The sequence below is a fragment of the Solanum dulcamara genome, chromosome 11 (assembly GCF_947179165.1).
Source record: "Solanum dulcamara chromosome 11, daSolDulc1.2, whole genome shotgun sequence".
NCBI classification, from domain to species: domain Eukaryota; kingdom Viridiplantae; phylum Streptophyta; class Magnoliopsida; order Solanales; family Solanaceae; genus Solanum; species Solanum dulcamara.
In genome coordinates this window covers 59,240,891-59,254,809 of record NC_077247.1, presented here as the reverse complement: position 1 = coordinate 59,254,809, position 13,919 = coordinate 59,240,891, and the positions used below count along the sequence as shown (strand labels likewise).

Below are 13,919 nucleotides of genomic sequence, written 5' to 3'. Positions count from 1 at the left end.
AACGAAAAAGGGTGAGATATTATAAATCGACTTATTTAATAGTTTTATATTGACCAACGAAATCAATAGTTATAATTGAAATTATCTTCTTTTTTGAATCTATCTAAAAATTATTTCAATTTTTAATGCAATAATAACAAAATTTGCATACTTTTTTGGATCCTATTTCATGAAATTACACCGTATATATTATTGGTGGCGAAATTCATCGGAGGCCTAAAGTTGGCATCAACTTTCACTTTGACACTTTAATTAGGCTTTGTTCATTTTAGACACCTCAAATAAGACTCTGATGTGTCATTTTAACATCAAACAATTGTTCACATTAGTCCCAAACCCGAGATTTTAAATTTCCTAAATACATTTTTCACATCACACCAAACTCCAACTTTTAAAAACAAAATAAATAGATATGTAAGAAGCAATTCTGGAGAGTATATGCTTTCATTGAGTCTCCGAAGATTCATAATTCCGGCGAGGTAGGGCTTTTCGTTTTAATGGGAGTTAAAATTTACCAATTTCTCACTAATTTATTTATGTTTAATTACGGGTTTCTGATCATTATCAGGATTTAATTTAATTTTCTTGTTCCGAAATTGATGATTTTTTAAGTGAAATATGTTCTTGCTGTTCTGCTTTCTACATATATATGTTTAACCTTTTTAATTGTAGTTTATTAGGCTTGGAAATTCCGTTTTCACAAGTCAACAGTTTTCTTGGAGATTGGAATTGGGGTTCTTCAGATTTTTCATCTTTCTTTTTGAATATCAGCTAAATTACAGAACAAATGATTAAAGATCAAAGACAGATAAAGCCAATTCTAGTTTTAGTGTGTGTGGGCTAGGAAAAATATGATAACTGATGGGATCTGTACTTTATTCTAGTAAATGATTTATTTTGTATAATAGAAGAACGGTACGAGGGCGAGGCTAGTTTAAGATGACATGTTTCTGAATGTGTGTAATCAGATTCCTGCATCGATCAATGGCCACCAACAGTGGGAAGAAGTTTATACGAATTGATATCAGTTCGGATACTGTGTGCCCCTGGTGCTTTGTGGGGAAAAAGAACCTTGATAAAGCTATAGCGTTAACCAATGATCAATATGATTTTGAGGTGCCATTTGCTTCTGTTATCCATACTTCCCTTACTGCCTGTTCCTCTATCTTCACTGGAAAAAATCTTCTTTTTTTGTAGATTAAGTGGCATCCGTTTCTTCTCAACCCTTCTGCGCCTAAAGAAGGGGTTAACAAGAAAGATTACTACAGAAATAAGTTTGGACCTCGCTCTGAACAAATGATGTCAAGAATGTCAGAGGTTCATATTTTTTTTTATTCTTGTTGCCCAAACAATGTGCCTTGAAAAGTTGCCTCCAGTCTGAATTACCTTATTTCAACCTTTTCAAAATCATGCAGGTTTTTAAGGGCATTGGACTGGAATATAACATGTCAGGACTTACGTAAGTCTGATTAGTTTGTGGCTGGTTTACCAAAAATAAGAAAGCTGTGAAGTGTAAAATACTAAAAATAGTTGGTTTGTTTTGGGTATGCAGGGGAAGTAGTCTGGACAGCCACAGGCTACTATATTTCGCAGGACAACAGGGGCTTGACAAGCAAAATAATCTTGCTGAGGAGCTTTTTCTTGGCTATTTCACACAGGGAAGGTATATAGGTGACAGGTTAGTGCCTTCTTTCCCTGAGAGATTGAGATTAGTTGCATTAGCATACTATGCTACACAGTAACAACATTCAATTTTATTTTCCTTTTCCTTTCTATAATTGAATCTTTCTCCTGACTTTTAGTGATTCACGAGCAGAGATTGTAAAGTTTCTTCCTTGTATAATCCCCTTGGCTTATTGACCAACACTGATATTTAACTGAGCTTCTTGCTTACAAGTGAATAAAAACTCACTATGAGCTTTTCCTTTTGATTAGCAGCGCAAGAAATTGACCTTTAGTTAACCTTTCCTAATTAACAGAATCATTACAGTGAGGCATCACTTGTCAATAGTCATTTTTCGTTCTTTTAGTGTTTTATGACCATAAGCAGATGCTACACATAATAAATGCGGCGACATAGTTGGTATAGAAGATGTCATATAGAGTTTAAAGTGACAGCATTTGGCTCTCAACTTGAAGGGAATTTCTTATAGAAGCTGCAAGAAAGGTTGGTGTAGAAGGAGCGGCTGACTTCCTTGAAGATCCCAACAATGGGCTAAAGGAGGTATGTTTTCGCAGCTTTTATTCAATGGTCAACTGGAGAGTCTGTCTTCTATTTTTCTTGCTCTTTTACTTTCTCTCAGAACGTTCGCTGAGGGGGGAGGTGTAGGTAGTATCTGCTGGAAAACTGCTAACGACACGGTCAATTATGTAGTAGCACTTTTGCTAGACAGAAGTAATGCTGCCTAGCTCAACGATATCTATAATTGGCAGTATGACTTGTCTTTTGTCCTGCTCCATGATGGACCAAGTCACTCATATCACATGTTACCTCATGTTCACTCCTACTACTACTACTCCCCCACCACTACTCCCCCACCGCTCTGCGGGTTGGCTCAGCAGTAGGATAGATCACAATTTTATAAATATCTAAAGTAAATTTTGTTGGTTTTGGGTATGTGAAGGTGAATGAAGAGCTTCAGCAACACTCATCAAATATATCAGGCGTCCCACATTTTGTGGTATGTAGACACATTTTAGCACATTGTTCCATAAGCACTTTCAATATGTTAATCCGCGAATAAGAAATTATTAAACAGATATATTTGGCAGTTAAATGGCAAGTACCAGTTGAGCGGTGGCCAACCTCCAGAGAGCTTCATCCAAGCTTTTCAAGCTGCTTCAAATGTCGCAACATAGTTCGTCTCCAACTTCATTTTGAGTCTTTCTACCTTTGTGAAGTTGTATACCCACTGGATAGGATACTGGTGATTCTTTCTTAAAGTGGGATGAAATATTCGATTAGTATTATATATGCCTCTACTCTAGTGTAAGTAAATATTGTGGATGCTTTACCAGTGGATGTGAAAAGATGACATGATAATAAAATCCACCTAGAATATTGACAGTATGTGCTTAATTGAGATGATATTTGCAGATTACATTTTATTTGAGCACATTCTGAACTGTCAAAAAAAAAAAAAGGTTCAGTTGCATCAGTTATTTGAGTCTCTTTATTTTTGCATGATACGACATTTCTAATAGTTGTGCAATGACCATTCGAAAATAGACTTGAATAAAAGCATTCCAGGAAATTACACCCAATGACGTTGGATCAGATACTATAAGATAACATCAGAATCAAGGTATAATACTATAGTGATATTGTCAGACAAATGTGCCAACATTCAAATTTTGAAAGTAGGAACAATGTGCTATACACTGGGAGAAATCATTCATCAAATCAAAACAAGATTACATAAATTGCTTTGAAACTAATTTCTGTTGCATCAAATGATCAATATGAACTCAAAATTCCAAACAGAGAGTTACATTGAACAATAATTTCATTTTTACTTATGTATGGTCACACATTTAGCTGGACAGATATTCACAATGACTTCATATTGATTAGCTTTTCTGGTTTATTAGTTGTTGCCCTGATCTCCTGCTGGTTTCATCCACGACTGGAGCTTTTTAAGAGCAAAGATCATGGCGACTCGTTGAATACCATCACCTACAAAGCAAAGAGGTCATTAAAAAAGAAAAAAAATACCATGCATCATATAATATAATGTTATATACGTATGAATGTAAAAAAATTACTCAATAGAACTTTGAAACGGTCTAAATTTACACTTAATGAGAAGTGAGGTTCTTAGAGAGATTGAACAACTTTTTATGCACTCAAATATTCTGCTCCTCACTATAATCAACTCCACATCAATTTCTTAGATGTTTTCTGAGTTGAAGCAAACAATAAACAGAAATCAGAAGGAAAATATCATATCCACACGATTATATGGATTCTTGAATTGATTTTGTTTCTCAGCCTTCCCTGTTGTGTTTTCTGATCAATTTTCTCTTTCTTTTTCGTTTTCTCCATCAAGGGAAAGGGAGATTTGCAAGTGATTCATCACTTATCAACCCATCACTTGGACATATGCTTTGAAACTTTGCATCCAAAAGGTGCAAAGTATCTTAAGCTTCAGCCAAATCGCAAGACAGCCCGCTTACTAGCATTTTTTTTTAACCAAAATAAGAGCTTTAATCATTTCCAGACAGTTTAAAAGTGAAGTTAATATAACTTCTATTGACAAGGCAATGATACAAATTATGAAGTTCAGATATTCATGTATCTACACAACTAACCGCAAGAGGTGACAGCAGAAGCTGATTTTGTAAAATTAGACCACACTTTTAGATCATTTGAAGCAAATTTAAGCATTAAACTATAGACTTCAACGTGGCGTGTTCTTAACCAGGCCAAACACCAGCTGTTCCTAAAATTGAAATTTTACTCATTGTGGGAGAGTGAGCACAGAGGATAACATATTCATTCATCAAGGTCAGACATAACATCTATGACTCCATTCTCTAACAGCCATTCTTTAAAAGACAGAGGAGTCACTTATAACAGCCATTATGTTTTTACCCACCCTTGTGTAATTTCTGGGCACAATTTTTGGAGGTTGCCAGCATAGCCTTAATGTTGAGGAATACAACATTACCTTTGTCAAAATAAATAAATATAATTCATACTTTTTCTTTTGGTACTTGATTGGTGGCTAAGTTTAGATTTTTATTGATGACTAACCCTCCAAAGAAAGATTACTATTACGTTTTCTAGTGGCATTACGCCAGATGTCTCCTATAAGATTAAACATTTAAAATGTAAGTTTCAACCTCTAGTTCTTAATTATCCTAAAAGAAACAGCCGCAATCACATAAATGAAGAAAACCACAAGATCTTAGGTGTCACAAACTAGAGCCATGGGCCGCAGACTGCTCTAGTCGACCTTCAGCTCAAACGATTGTGACAATATCCTATCTTCCCAATGGATGACAACCACATGATTTTAGCAGGCCTTCTACTATTTTGTTCGCCAAATGAGTAAGCACTCACTGGGAATGGGTAGTAGCAAAGCACAGTGGAACAAACATCCAAGAAAAGGTTACAGCAAGGACAAGAGGCAGAGTCACAATACGAAGGAATATTGGGTAGGCTTGGCAAGTTTATGGTATTACAGTAAATCAGTATAAATTTGTAGCCTCTGGAAGTCACAGATATATTTTGCCATGAACTTTATAAGGTCTCCAGGCATATCTTTTATGTTGCTTGATGTTAACATTGGTGTCTGTCAGTAAAGAAATTGTACTTTTCTGCCCATGCATGTGATCTCCTTACAAGTACCTACAACAGCTTTCTTCTCATTCTTTGTCCTCATTGTTCGTTATCCATCAGGCTGAAGACTAGTATATGCTACGGAATCAGAATCAACAAGGTTCAGCAACCTTTGTTCTAAATACTGCCAGAGCCGTATTTTAACATCTTTAATAACAGCAATACAGTTCAAAACTTCCAACCATCGTAACTCAACCCTATCATAAAAGCTCCCCAGGAACACAGTCAAATGTGGTGTCAAGTTGAACAGAGATTTATGTATGAGCAGAGAACAGGCTTGTGAGCCAAAGTACTCTACAAAATGACAGATGTGCTCATGCCCAGCCTAAACCCTGGTCTGAACCACAGGCATCAGTACAGAGTTTGATTTGGAAAGAATCTGGTAATAAATGATCTAGGTAGGCCATAGCATGGCCCCCACTAGTTGGACTCAATATCTTATAGGGCAAATATTCTGGCACAAATCAAGCATAGACGAATTTTTCTAGCCAAGAATAGACCTGAATGGACAGACCAATTAGTCCAGTGTCCACTCTTCCTCATTACAGCCATTTTACTTGCACCCCATAAAAGAATCTGGCACCTCTTACCCACACCCTAGACAGCGGATGGAATAATCCAAAAACCATTATGAACACTTTCAGAAATCTCTTTGATACCATCTAGGACATCTTTTCTTTATAACCGAGAAATCCCTATTGGTGCATGTTTTGATACCCAGCGGACGATGGCCGACCTCTTATATATAGGACTTCTTATATATCTAACACCCTTCCGCACCTTGGTACACACTGGATTGAAGATTGGACTTTCTGGTAAAGAACAAACTTACCAAATGTTAACCCATGAAAAAGAATCTAACCATCTCTCCTAAAACGTTGAAACGATGTTGCAATAATTAAAGTTAAGTTATTTCAAATTATAGAAAGGTGACATTCTTTTTGGAACAAACTAAACAGGAAAGGATGCCACATAAATTAGGACAGAGGGAGTAGCATACAAAGGGAAAGCACAACTTCATCACAAAGTCATACAAGACTATTTATTGAGCATCCATATAATATAAAGGACATCACAGTTACCTTGCCGCATACTGGACAGTTGTCACTTCTCTCCATCCACTCATATATGCAACCCAAGTGGAAGTGGTGAGAGCATTTTGTCATTATTTTTGGATTTTCTTCTGTATATTCTGAAAGAGGGAGTATCATCAATATCATGAAATTAATAGTCAAGATATTCCTGAATTTCGGTAAAGATTGAACTAAAATATAAAATGGAAACAAAATTATTTTAGAAGACAAACAAATTATAGGAGCGATTAGTGTAACAAGATGGATCGCAAAACACCTAAAGCATGACCTACCTTCAAGACATGTAGGGCAGACATCTTCATCTTCTGAAGAATAACAAATTTGAGTAAATTCAGTAGTTGTTTTAGCTGTTGAGAGTTTCAATGACTTAGAATTGTATTCTTTTGATCCTTCTTCACAAACAGACTCCTTCCATTTATTACCCGTACCCAACAATTCAGAATCATCATCAATATCATTTCTTCGTAGTGGTTCAGTTTCCTCATGTGAGTGACTTGAGCCTTTCTCCCTTCTTGAGACTAGCCCATCGCGTTGCAAGCGGAAGTATCTGGGATCGGCATCGTAAGGAAGTGGTCTTGGAGGAGAGCGGTACATATCAGATAATGAGTTATCAAGGGATGCTGTGGAACTCAAAGATGTTGTACCTTGAGTGGATGAAGCAATGGCATGTTGTTCTCCCCTATGAAACAATAATGCATACTGCACGAGAAAACATGGAGTGCTCTAAATTCTATGGCAAATGAAGGAGAGCAATTACCTTTGGTACTTACCATTAGGGAATGAAGTAAGTCTTGATGATGATTACTGCTCTAAGATAATGTGCTTACATATTACAGATAATAGCTACTGAAATGATGTTGCAGTATTCAATTCTTCATAGTCCATGCATGAACTTTTGATGAACAGTAACAGAGAAATCATAAAGTTGTCTTATTGCCAGTGGAGTCCTTGCTATGCCGTGGAGGAGTCTCATGTACAAGGTTCCCAAAGTTATGTAATTTCTACTTATCCATAATTGTTGGCTATTGTTTCCCTTAGATTTTGCGAACAATCCGACACAAAGCTAACTAACTTAGCCAAAAATGCAGTGCAGTTCTGTTTCACAAGAAATCAAAGAAGTCTCTCTACTCAAGACACCTAACTGAGAATTTCTGATAATAGACTGCCACTGTATCCGATCATATATCAAAATGTTGATAAAAACTGATTAATTATGTGCTCAAATAGCAGCAATGATGACAAGTTCAATTTGAACCACTCTTAATTAGATCAGTAGACATACAGTTTGACTATTCAAAGAAAAGTTATAACAGAAATCAGTCATGATTTGGATGTACTGAAAGGTCATTGTAAGGGGGTGAAATACAGGTAGCAGAGAAAAGAAAATTGTACAACACAATGGTGGAAAAAGCATACCACGTGCAAGAAGTTTTGAATAAAACATCGAAGGCATATGCAGTTCCTATATATTGAGCTGTTTGGATTGGCAAAATCTTCACATTCATCTCGCAAGCAGCAACAAACAGCACCCATGATGCTGTCTTCAAACAAATGTCCGTAACTCAAAAAAGCTTCACGGATATCATTGACAATCCTCCATCCTTGTGATTGGGTGGTTATGGATGCAAAACGTTTGACAATAGGAACTATGGAAAATACAATTGGGCACCCTCTCTCTTCAGGAAACCCTGAATGAGTTGATGCCCTTCCTGATCAAGTACTTGAGCAGAAATTTTAAAAATTTCTGTGTGTCACCTGTACAAGTAAAGAACAACTATGATAGAAGGATTGATAGAGAAATACATGGATGGTCTACCTCAAACGACACATAATTCTTGCAAAAGTATAGCTTTGGAAGAATGAGAGATGAATTGCAGAAGTCCCCAGTATACGAAATGAATAAGCTTACGGATTAAATTAGATATATGAGTGTGCAAAAATCAGATTAAATTCGATAATAACAAAATGCTTCTTTGGGATAATCCAGCTGCATAGCACCCAACGAATTGCAAGAAAAAAAAATCACTTGAAAAAAACAAACAGTATATGGAAACTAAAATGGACACTATAATTTCCAGGGAATTACAGAAAAGAATTTTCTTAATTCCTAATCATAAACTCCACTGGTGTGAACTTAACTCTTAAATTGTTATTGTCATCCTAATTTCTTTGAAAAGAAGCAAAGGAAACTCTCATACAACAGTGTTAAAAACACCGTTTAACCGAAAAGAAGAAAAAATTAAAACAAAAAATGATCAACAAACACACAGTGATCAAGAAAGCAAGAATTCTACAATTCAAATCAAGAAATTGTATTTCCGATCCCAAAAAAAAGAACTTTATTGTGAAAATCTGTGCATCAACCGATTCAGATGATACCCATTTCAGGTCATGAGAATTTTCAATCGATTATTGTGAAAATCCAATCAGTGGGAGATAGATAAAAGAGAGCGTAAAATACACTGAAAATATTTTTAAAAAAAAAATCAAGAAAATTACCTGAAAATAGCGGAGATTGCGGGAGATAAAAATAGATGGATGATTCTATTCTTTCGAAGACATAAGCCTAGATTACAGATTACAGATTCCAGAGGTCAAAGCTTTTTTATTTTATTGTTTTTATGTACACACCGAACAATGTTCTTGCTTTTTCTCTAATAAAAGTTGCCCCAAAATCAATATACCACTAAATAAAGCATAATCAATGCCAAAATAGTAGAACTACTCAATAATAGTGTCGATTTAATAAAATACTATATTATTTTGTCCATTTACATTCTGCATATTTTCTATTTCACATTCTAGATATTTCAAATTACTCCTTCCTTCCGTTTTTATTTATATATCATTCTTGTATTAGCTCATTAATATTCGTCATTTTATAAAATTAATACATAAATAACATTATTTTTTCTAATTTATCTTTAAAAGTATGAATTTGACCAACATAAAAAAATTAAATGATTAATTCAAGTTTATTGATCAATTTTATTAATTAAAATAAATTAATTTATATTCATTTATTGAAAACTAATTTCAAGAGAACACTAAATAAGGATACAATGATAAATTTATTTAATTTTTTAAGGGACGTAAAATCTAAAATTGTGACATATAAATAAAAACGGATGGAGTACTTGTCAATTTATCAATTCAAGGTAAAATTGATTAAAAAATTATTTTACTCCTACAGTTACTCCCTCTATCCCTTTTTAGTTATCATGTACACTAAAAATATTTGTTTCAAAATAGTTTTCAATTTAAACAATTAAGATAGAATTAATTCTTTTTTTTCAACTTTGTCCTCAGCATTAATTATTCTAAAATTAAAATGAACATATATAGATAAAAATTAAATAACTAATAAGGAATATATTAGTCAAACATCAATTTTGATTAATTTCTTCATAAAGATTATCCAAACTTTATCATGACGACTAAAAAGGGACGAAGGAAGTAATATTTTTCGAAAGTATACTTATAAGTTCTTATTTTCCAAAAGAGTCAGAAAGGATAAATTAGTGAAATTATCCATCTTATTTATAATTAGTGTACTTGTCCGCGCTTCGTGCGGTCCTCAAAAGAATATAAAATATGAATAAATATTAGTAATTAGTATTATAATTTTATAAAAGAAACAGTAATTATAATGAAAAAAAATCATGATTTTATTACTTTTTCATGATTCTTTAGATAATATATATGTTTTTTTACCGAGTGAATATGTGTGAGACGGCGGTCTATAAAATTACTCATTTAAATTAATGTATAATATTAGCTTAAATAAGAAATAAAAAAAATAACGTCAAAACTTGGTAAGGCAAACCTAGTTACCAATTAACACGTCGGGTGAAAAAGTTAGCATATTAGTGAAAAAATGAAATGATTGTTGGTTTTCAATAATGAATTAAATATTATTATTTTTTTATCTTTGTTTAAGAAAGTTTTTTATGAGTACTAAAAATAAGGGCAAAGTTAAAACAATTAAAATCTGGTAATTTTCATCTTGTAGTTATTAATAATCATGATAAATATAAAAAAAATCAATTAAATAGTTGCATATAACATTTGGAAAAAAAAAAGATAAATAAATTCCTTATTAAAAAAATGTCACATTACTTTTTTTTTCCCTAACTTTATATTATACATAGATTAGCTTGAGATGAAAGAAATGACTTACTTTTTAGTATTTATAGTATAATAGCAACATAACATGAAGTAAACTAACGGATTTGAGTAATTATAAATAAATGAGTATTTAATGTATTAATTATGCCTAATTGGATTTTTACAGCAAATAGACTTAAATTAGTAATTAATCTCTTTTGTCATAATTCTATAATATCTTTTAGTTCAAAATATTAACTCATGGCTTTGTTGAAAGTTAATTAAGTAACCAAATATTTATAGATATATAGAGACCTCCACCCTTTACTGTTCTCCTTGTCTTCTCCGGAAAATTCACAAACAATCCAATCCATTGATTTCGACGTTCTCTCATCTCCCTGCACACCAAATCAAGAAATTCCGTCCATAAAATAGTAGTCGGAGAGGATTTTTCTAACCATATATGAACACTAATGGAGTTTTAATTTGAAAAATAAAATAAAAAATAATGTAAAAGTAAAAGAAGAACAGGGACTGATCGTCCCATATTGCTTTGCAGATTACATAAACAAATTGATTTTTTTCCCTTCTTTTTCTTCTTCTTACTCATGATTACGACTATAAGGAAGAAAAGCTTAGTAGAGTGAGAAAAAAAGTAAAATCGTTTGCCTAAATACATAAAGAAAATTTTAAGCAATTCAAAGTTTAGATATACAGACATACAAATTAAAGATGCAGAATATGGAGTGAAGGTATGTATTTTGTTGTTTTCTTTATTTTTTATCTTCTATTTATAGTATATTTAGTGGTACAATATACTTCTACAAATAATTCAACTATAACATACATTTCCTACACAAAAGAGTTAAAACATACATTTTAATTAATTGATCAAGACTTTGTTTTTCAAGACATGGGAATGATTGGCTAAAATCCGATGAAGTTTTGAATTATTACATTATTTTATTAATTGTCATGTTTTGAATATATATTTATTTGATACTACAGTTCTAATTTCTGTATTAAGGAGATGATTTTATAAAATAAAATAATTGAAAAAAATGAAAGGGAAAAGGCAAAAAAAAAGAGAAAAAAAGATAAATATGAATAAAGGTTTTAGAAATGTGTTACATCACTTTGTCTGTGATCCTTCTTTATATATAGAGAGAAAGATTTCGTAAATGAAAATGGATAATTAATATAAATGGAGGGAGTATCTTTAATTTAAGATACATGATTAAATTATTATTATTATTATTATTATTATTATTTTTAATCAAAAATAAAACCGGCGGAGTAGTTATTTAACAGTACACCAATCTAGACTATACTTAAAGACAAATAGAGTAATCCTGATGTAGTACCAGAAATCAAATATAATCATTTTTGTGATATAACTTTATTGTATTGTTTAATATGCCGCTAACATTTTTCAAAGAAAACTACTGTTAGCAGCATATTGTTGTAGGTAACGACATTTAAAGTAAACATGAGGTCATTATCATTAGACTGCAATTGCCGACACTTTACGCACTCAATTATTCTTTTTCTTTTGTTGATGGATCATGGATGGATAGTTGATATATAATCACTTTTATGAATTAATTTTATTCGTCGTTTTTATTAAATATAGATGATTCAAAAAAAAAGACATTGATTAAAATTAGATATGATGATCCATGAGTACTAATTTTCAGCTTTTAAACTTTTATAAGTGATTTTTTTTTGTTTGACATGGTGATTTTATTAGAAACTCCAGGTGTTTTCAATAACTAAAAAGAAAAAGTTGATGAAAATTAGATATCACGATTCACGAGTCCTAATTTAGTTTTGATACTATCAATACCTTTTAAATTTTTATAAATGGTTTATTTTGTTTGATATAGTGATTTTACGTAAACCAAGATGCTTTTGTATACCAAAAAGAAAAAAGGTAAATAAAATTTATATATATTTATTTTATTTTTGGCATTTTAAGTAGGGGTGTGCATCGATCGATCGGTTCGATTTGGTTTATCGATTTTCAATTTTGAAATATGTAAATCCAATAACAAATCAATAAGATATTTTTTATTTATTTTTAATTTATCAATTTTGGTCTTCAATGGTTCGATTTTCAGTTTAACCAATAAGAAAATGCTCATAAATTATATGACATCTTCAATAATTTGGTGCGACAAAACAACAATATAACTTTACAGAATGCTCATAAAATAGAAACAATAGTGACTAACGTGAAAAGAAATCTACAAGTGCAACACAAATAAAAGAACCAAAATAATAATATGAATTGAAGGTTAAAGGAAAAATGTAGTAATCAATAAAATATTGATATTAATATTTAATATTTATTTAGGGGTAAAATAATAAATTACTATAGTCTTAATGGGTTATTGGTTTACCCAATATTAAAAATCAATATCGACCAATAAACATTTTTTTTTATAAAATCATTAAAAACTCATTAATCCAATAACTCAATAGCAATAACTCAAGGAAAAAAGGACATATATACCTTCGAACTATCAAAAATTATACTAATATACTCTCCGTTATACTTTTAATACAACCATATCCCTGTCGTCCAAAAACTAGTACAATTATAGCCTCCTCTCTAACGGACAACCAAGGTGGGGCACGCGTACTCATTTTGTTCAATGACTATTTCCCAATGAAAAAAAAAACACCCAATTTTAAAATTCATTTAAAAAAATAAAACCACTCAAATATACCTAAACCCCTCTTCCTCTCTTCCTCCTATATTCCGGTGTTGGACCGTTTCGAATGAGCTATAATTATCATTTAAATTGATACGAAGGTATAAATATCTTTGATATTATTCATGTTCAAAACTTACACTATTATTTTATGTATTTTCATTTATTTTTTTCTTGTTTGTAATGATAGCTAAATCATTTTTTTTACTTTAGTTCTGGACCTCAATATCATAATCCACTATTTTTTTTCTTGTGCTCTTATTTTTAGCTTATCTAAAAAAATATAATATTTTTTATTAGTGTACAACTTTTATAAAATAAATTTAAAATTTTCTCAATATGGTTTCTCCTTAAGCCATAAGATTTGTTAGGCCTCCCTTGCCTACTTGCCATTGAAATTTATTGGTGGCCTGTGTTAGCTTTTGTAGTAGAATTTGACTGAATTTAAAGTTGAAGATTTGAAATATTAAACTTGCGTTGTTGCTTCTTTAGATTATTGTTTATTATTTGCGGTAAAAGAAAACTCTAATCCCTTTTTCTATATTCAATTCCTTTAGAGAGTTTGTTTTTTTTTAAAAAAAAAAAAGAAAACCGTCTCATTAGGCCTTGCAGTGAAATTTCTGTTAAACTAGTCATTTAGCTCGATCATCAACTTCA

At 32.0% G+C, this 13,919-nt stretch overlaps 2 protein-coding genes across 2 annotated transcripts; one reads left to right on the top strand and one right to left on the bottom strand.

Moving 5' to 3' along the window:
* Positions 1-357: 357 nt before the first annotated feature.
* LOC129872020 (uncharacterized) lies at positions 358-3,070 on the top strand. The gene is made up of 8 exons (XM_055946854.1): positions 358-479; positions 969-1,116; positions 1,198-1,317; positions 1,416-1,459; positions 1,553-1,678; positions 2,140-2,224; positions 2,625-2,681; positions 2,773-3,070. Exons 1-8 carry the CDS (start codon positions 439-441, stop codon positions 2,857-2,859), a joined length of 708 nt encoding a protein of 235 aa, XP_055802829.1. The 5' UTR covers positions 358-438; the 3' UTR covers positions 2,860-3,070.
* Positions 3,071-3,281: 211 nt separating this feature from the next.
* On the bottom strand, positions 3,282-9,132 carry LOC129872021 (E3 ubiquitin-protein ligase At3g02290-like). The gene is made up of 5 exons (XM_055946855.1): positions 8,938-9,132; positions 7,855-8,193; positions 6,711-7,137; positions 6,427-6,536; positions 3,282-3,676 (listed from the first exon to the last, which is right to left on the bottom strand). Exons 2-5 carry the CDS (start codon positions 7,969-7,971, stop codon positions 3,650-3,652), a joined length of 681 nt encoding a protein of 226 aa, XP_055802830.1. The 5' UTR covers positions 7,972-8,193; positions 8,938-9,132; the 3' UTR covers positions 3,282-3,649.
* Positions 9,133-13,919: the final 4,787 nt, after the last annotated feature.

Excerpts from the sequence above, each read along its gene's own strand:
- LOC129872020 (XM_055946854.1), top strand. The coding sequence starts at position 439 with ATGCTTTCATTGAGTCTCCGAAGATTCATAATTCCGGCGAG. Across the intron at positions 1,460-1,552 it reads TATAACATGTCAGGACTTAC|GGGAAGTAGTCTGGACAGCC; the intron begins GTAAGTCTGATT and ends TTGGGTATGCAG. Across the intron at positions 2,225-2,624 it reads CCAACAATGGGCTAAAGGAG|GTGAATGAAGAGCTTCAGCA; the intron begins GTATGTTTTCGC and ends GGGTATGTGAAG.
- LOC129872021 (XM_055946855.1), bottom strand. The coding sequence starts at position 7,971 with ATGGGTGCTGTTTGTTGCTGCTTGCGAGATGAATGTGAAGATTTTGCC. Across the intron at positions 7,138-7,854 it reads TTCAAAACTTCTTGCACGTG|TATGCATTATTGTTTCATAG; the intron begins GTATGCTTTTTC and ends TTTCTCGTGCAG. Across the intron at positions 3,677-6,426 it reads ACTGTCCAGTATGCGGCAAG|GTGATGGTATTCAACGAGTC; the intron begins GTAACTGTGATG and ends TTTGCTTTGTAG.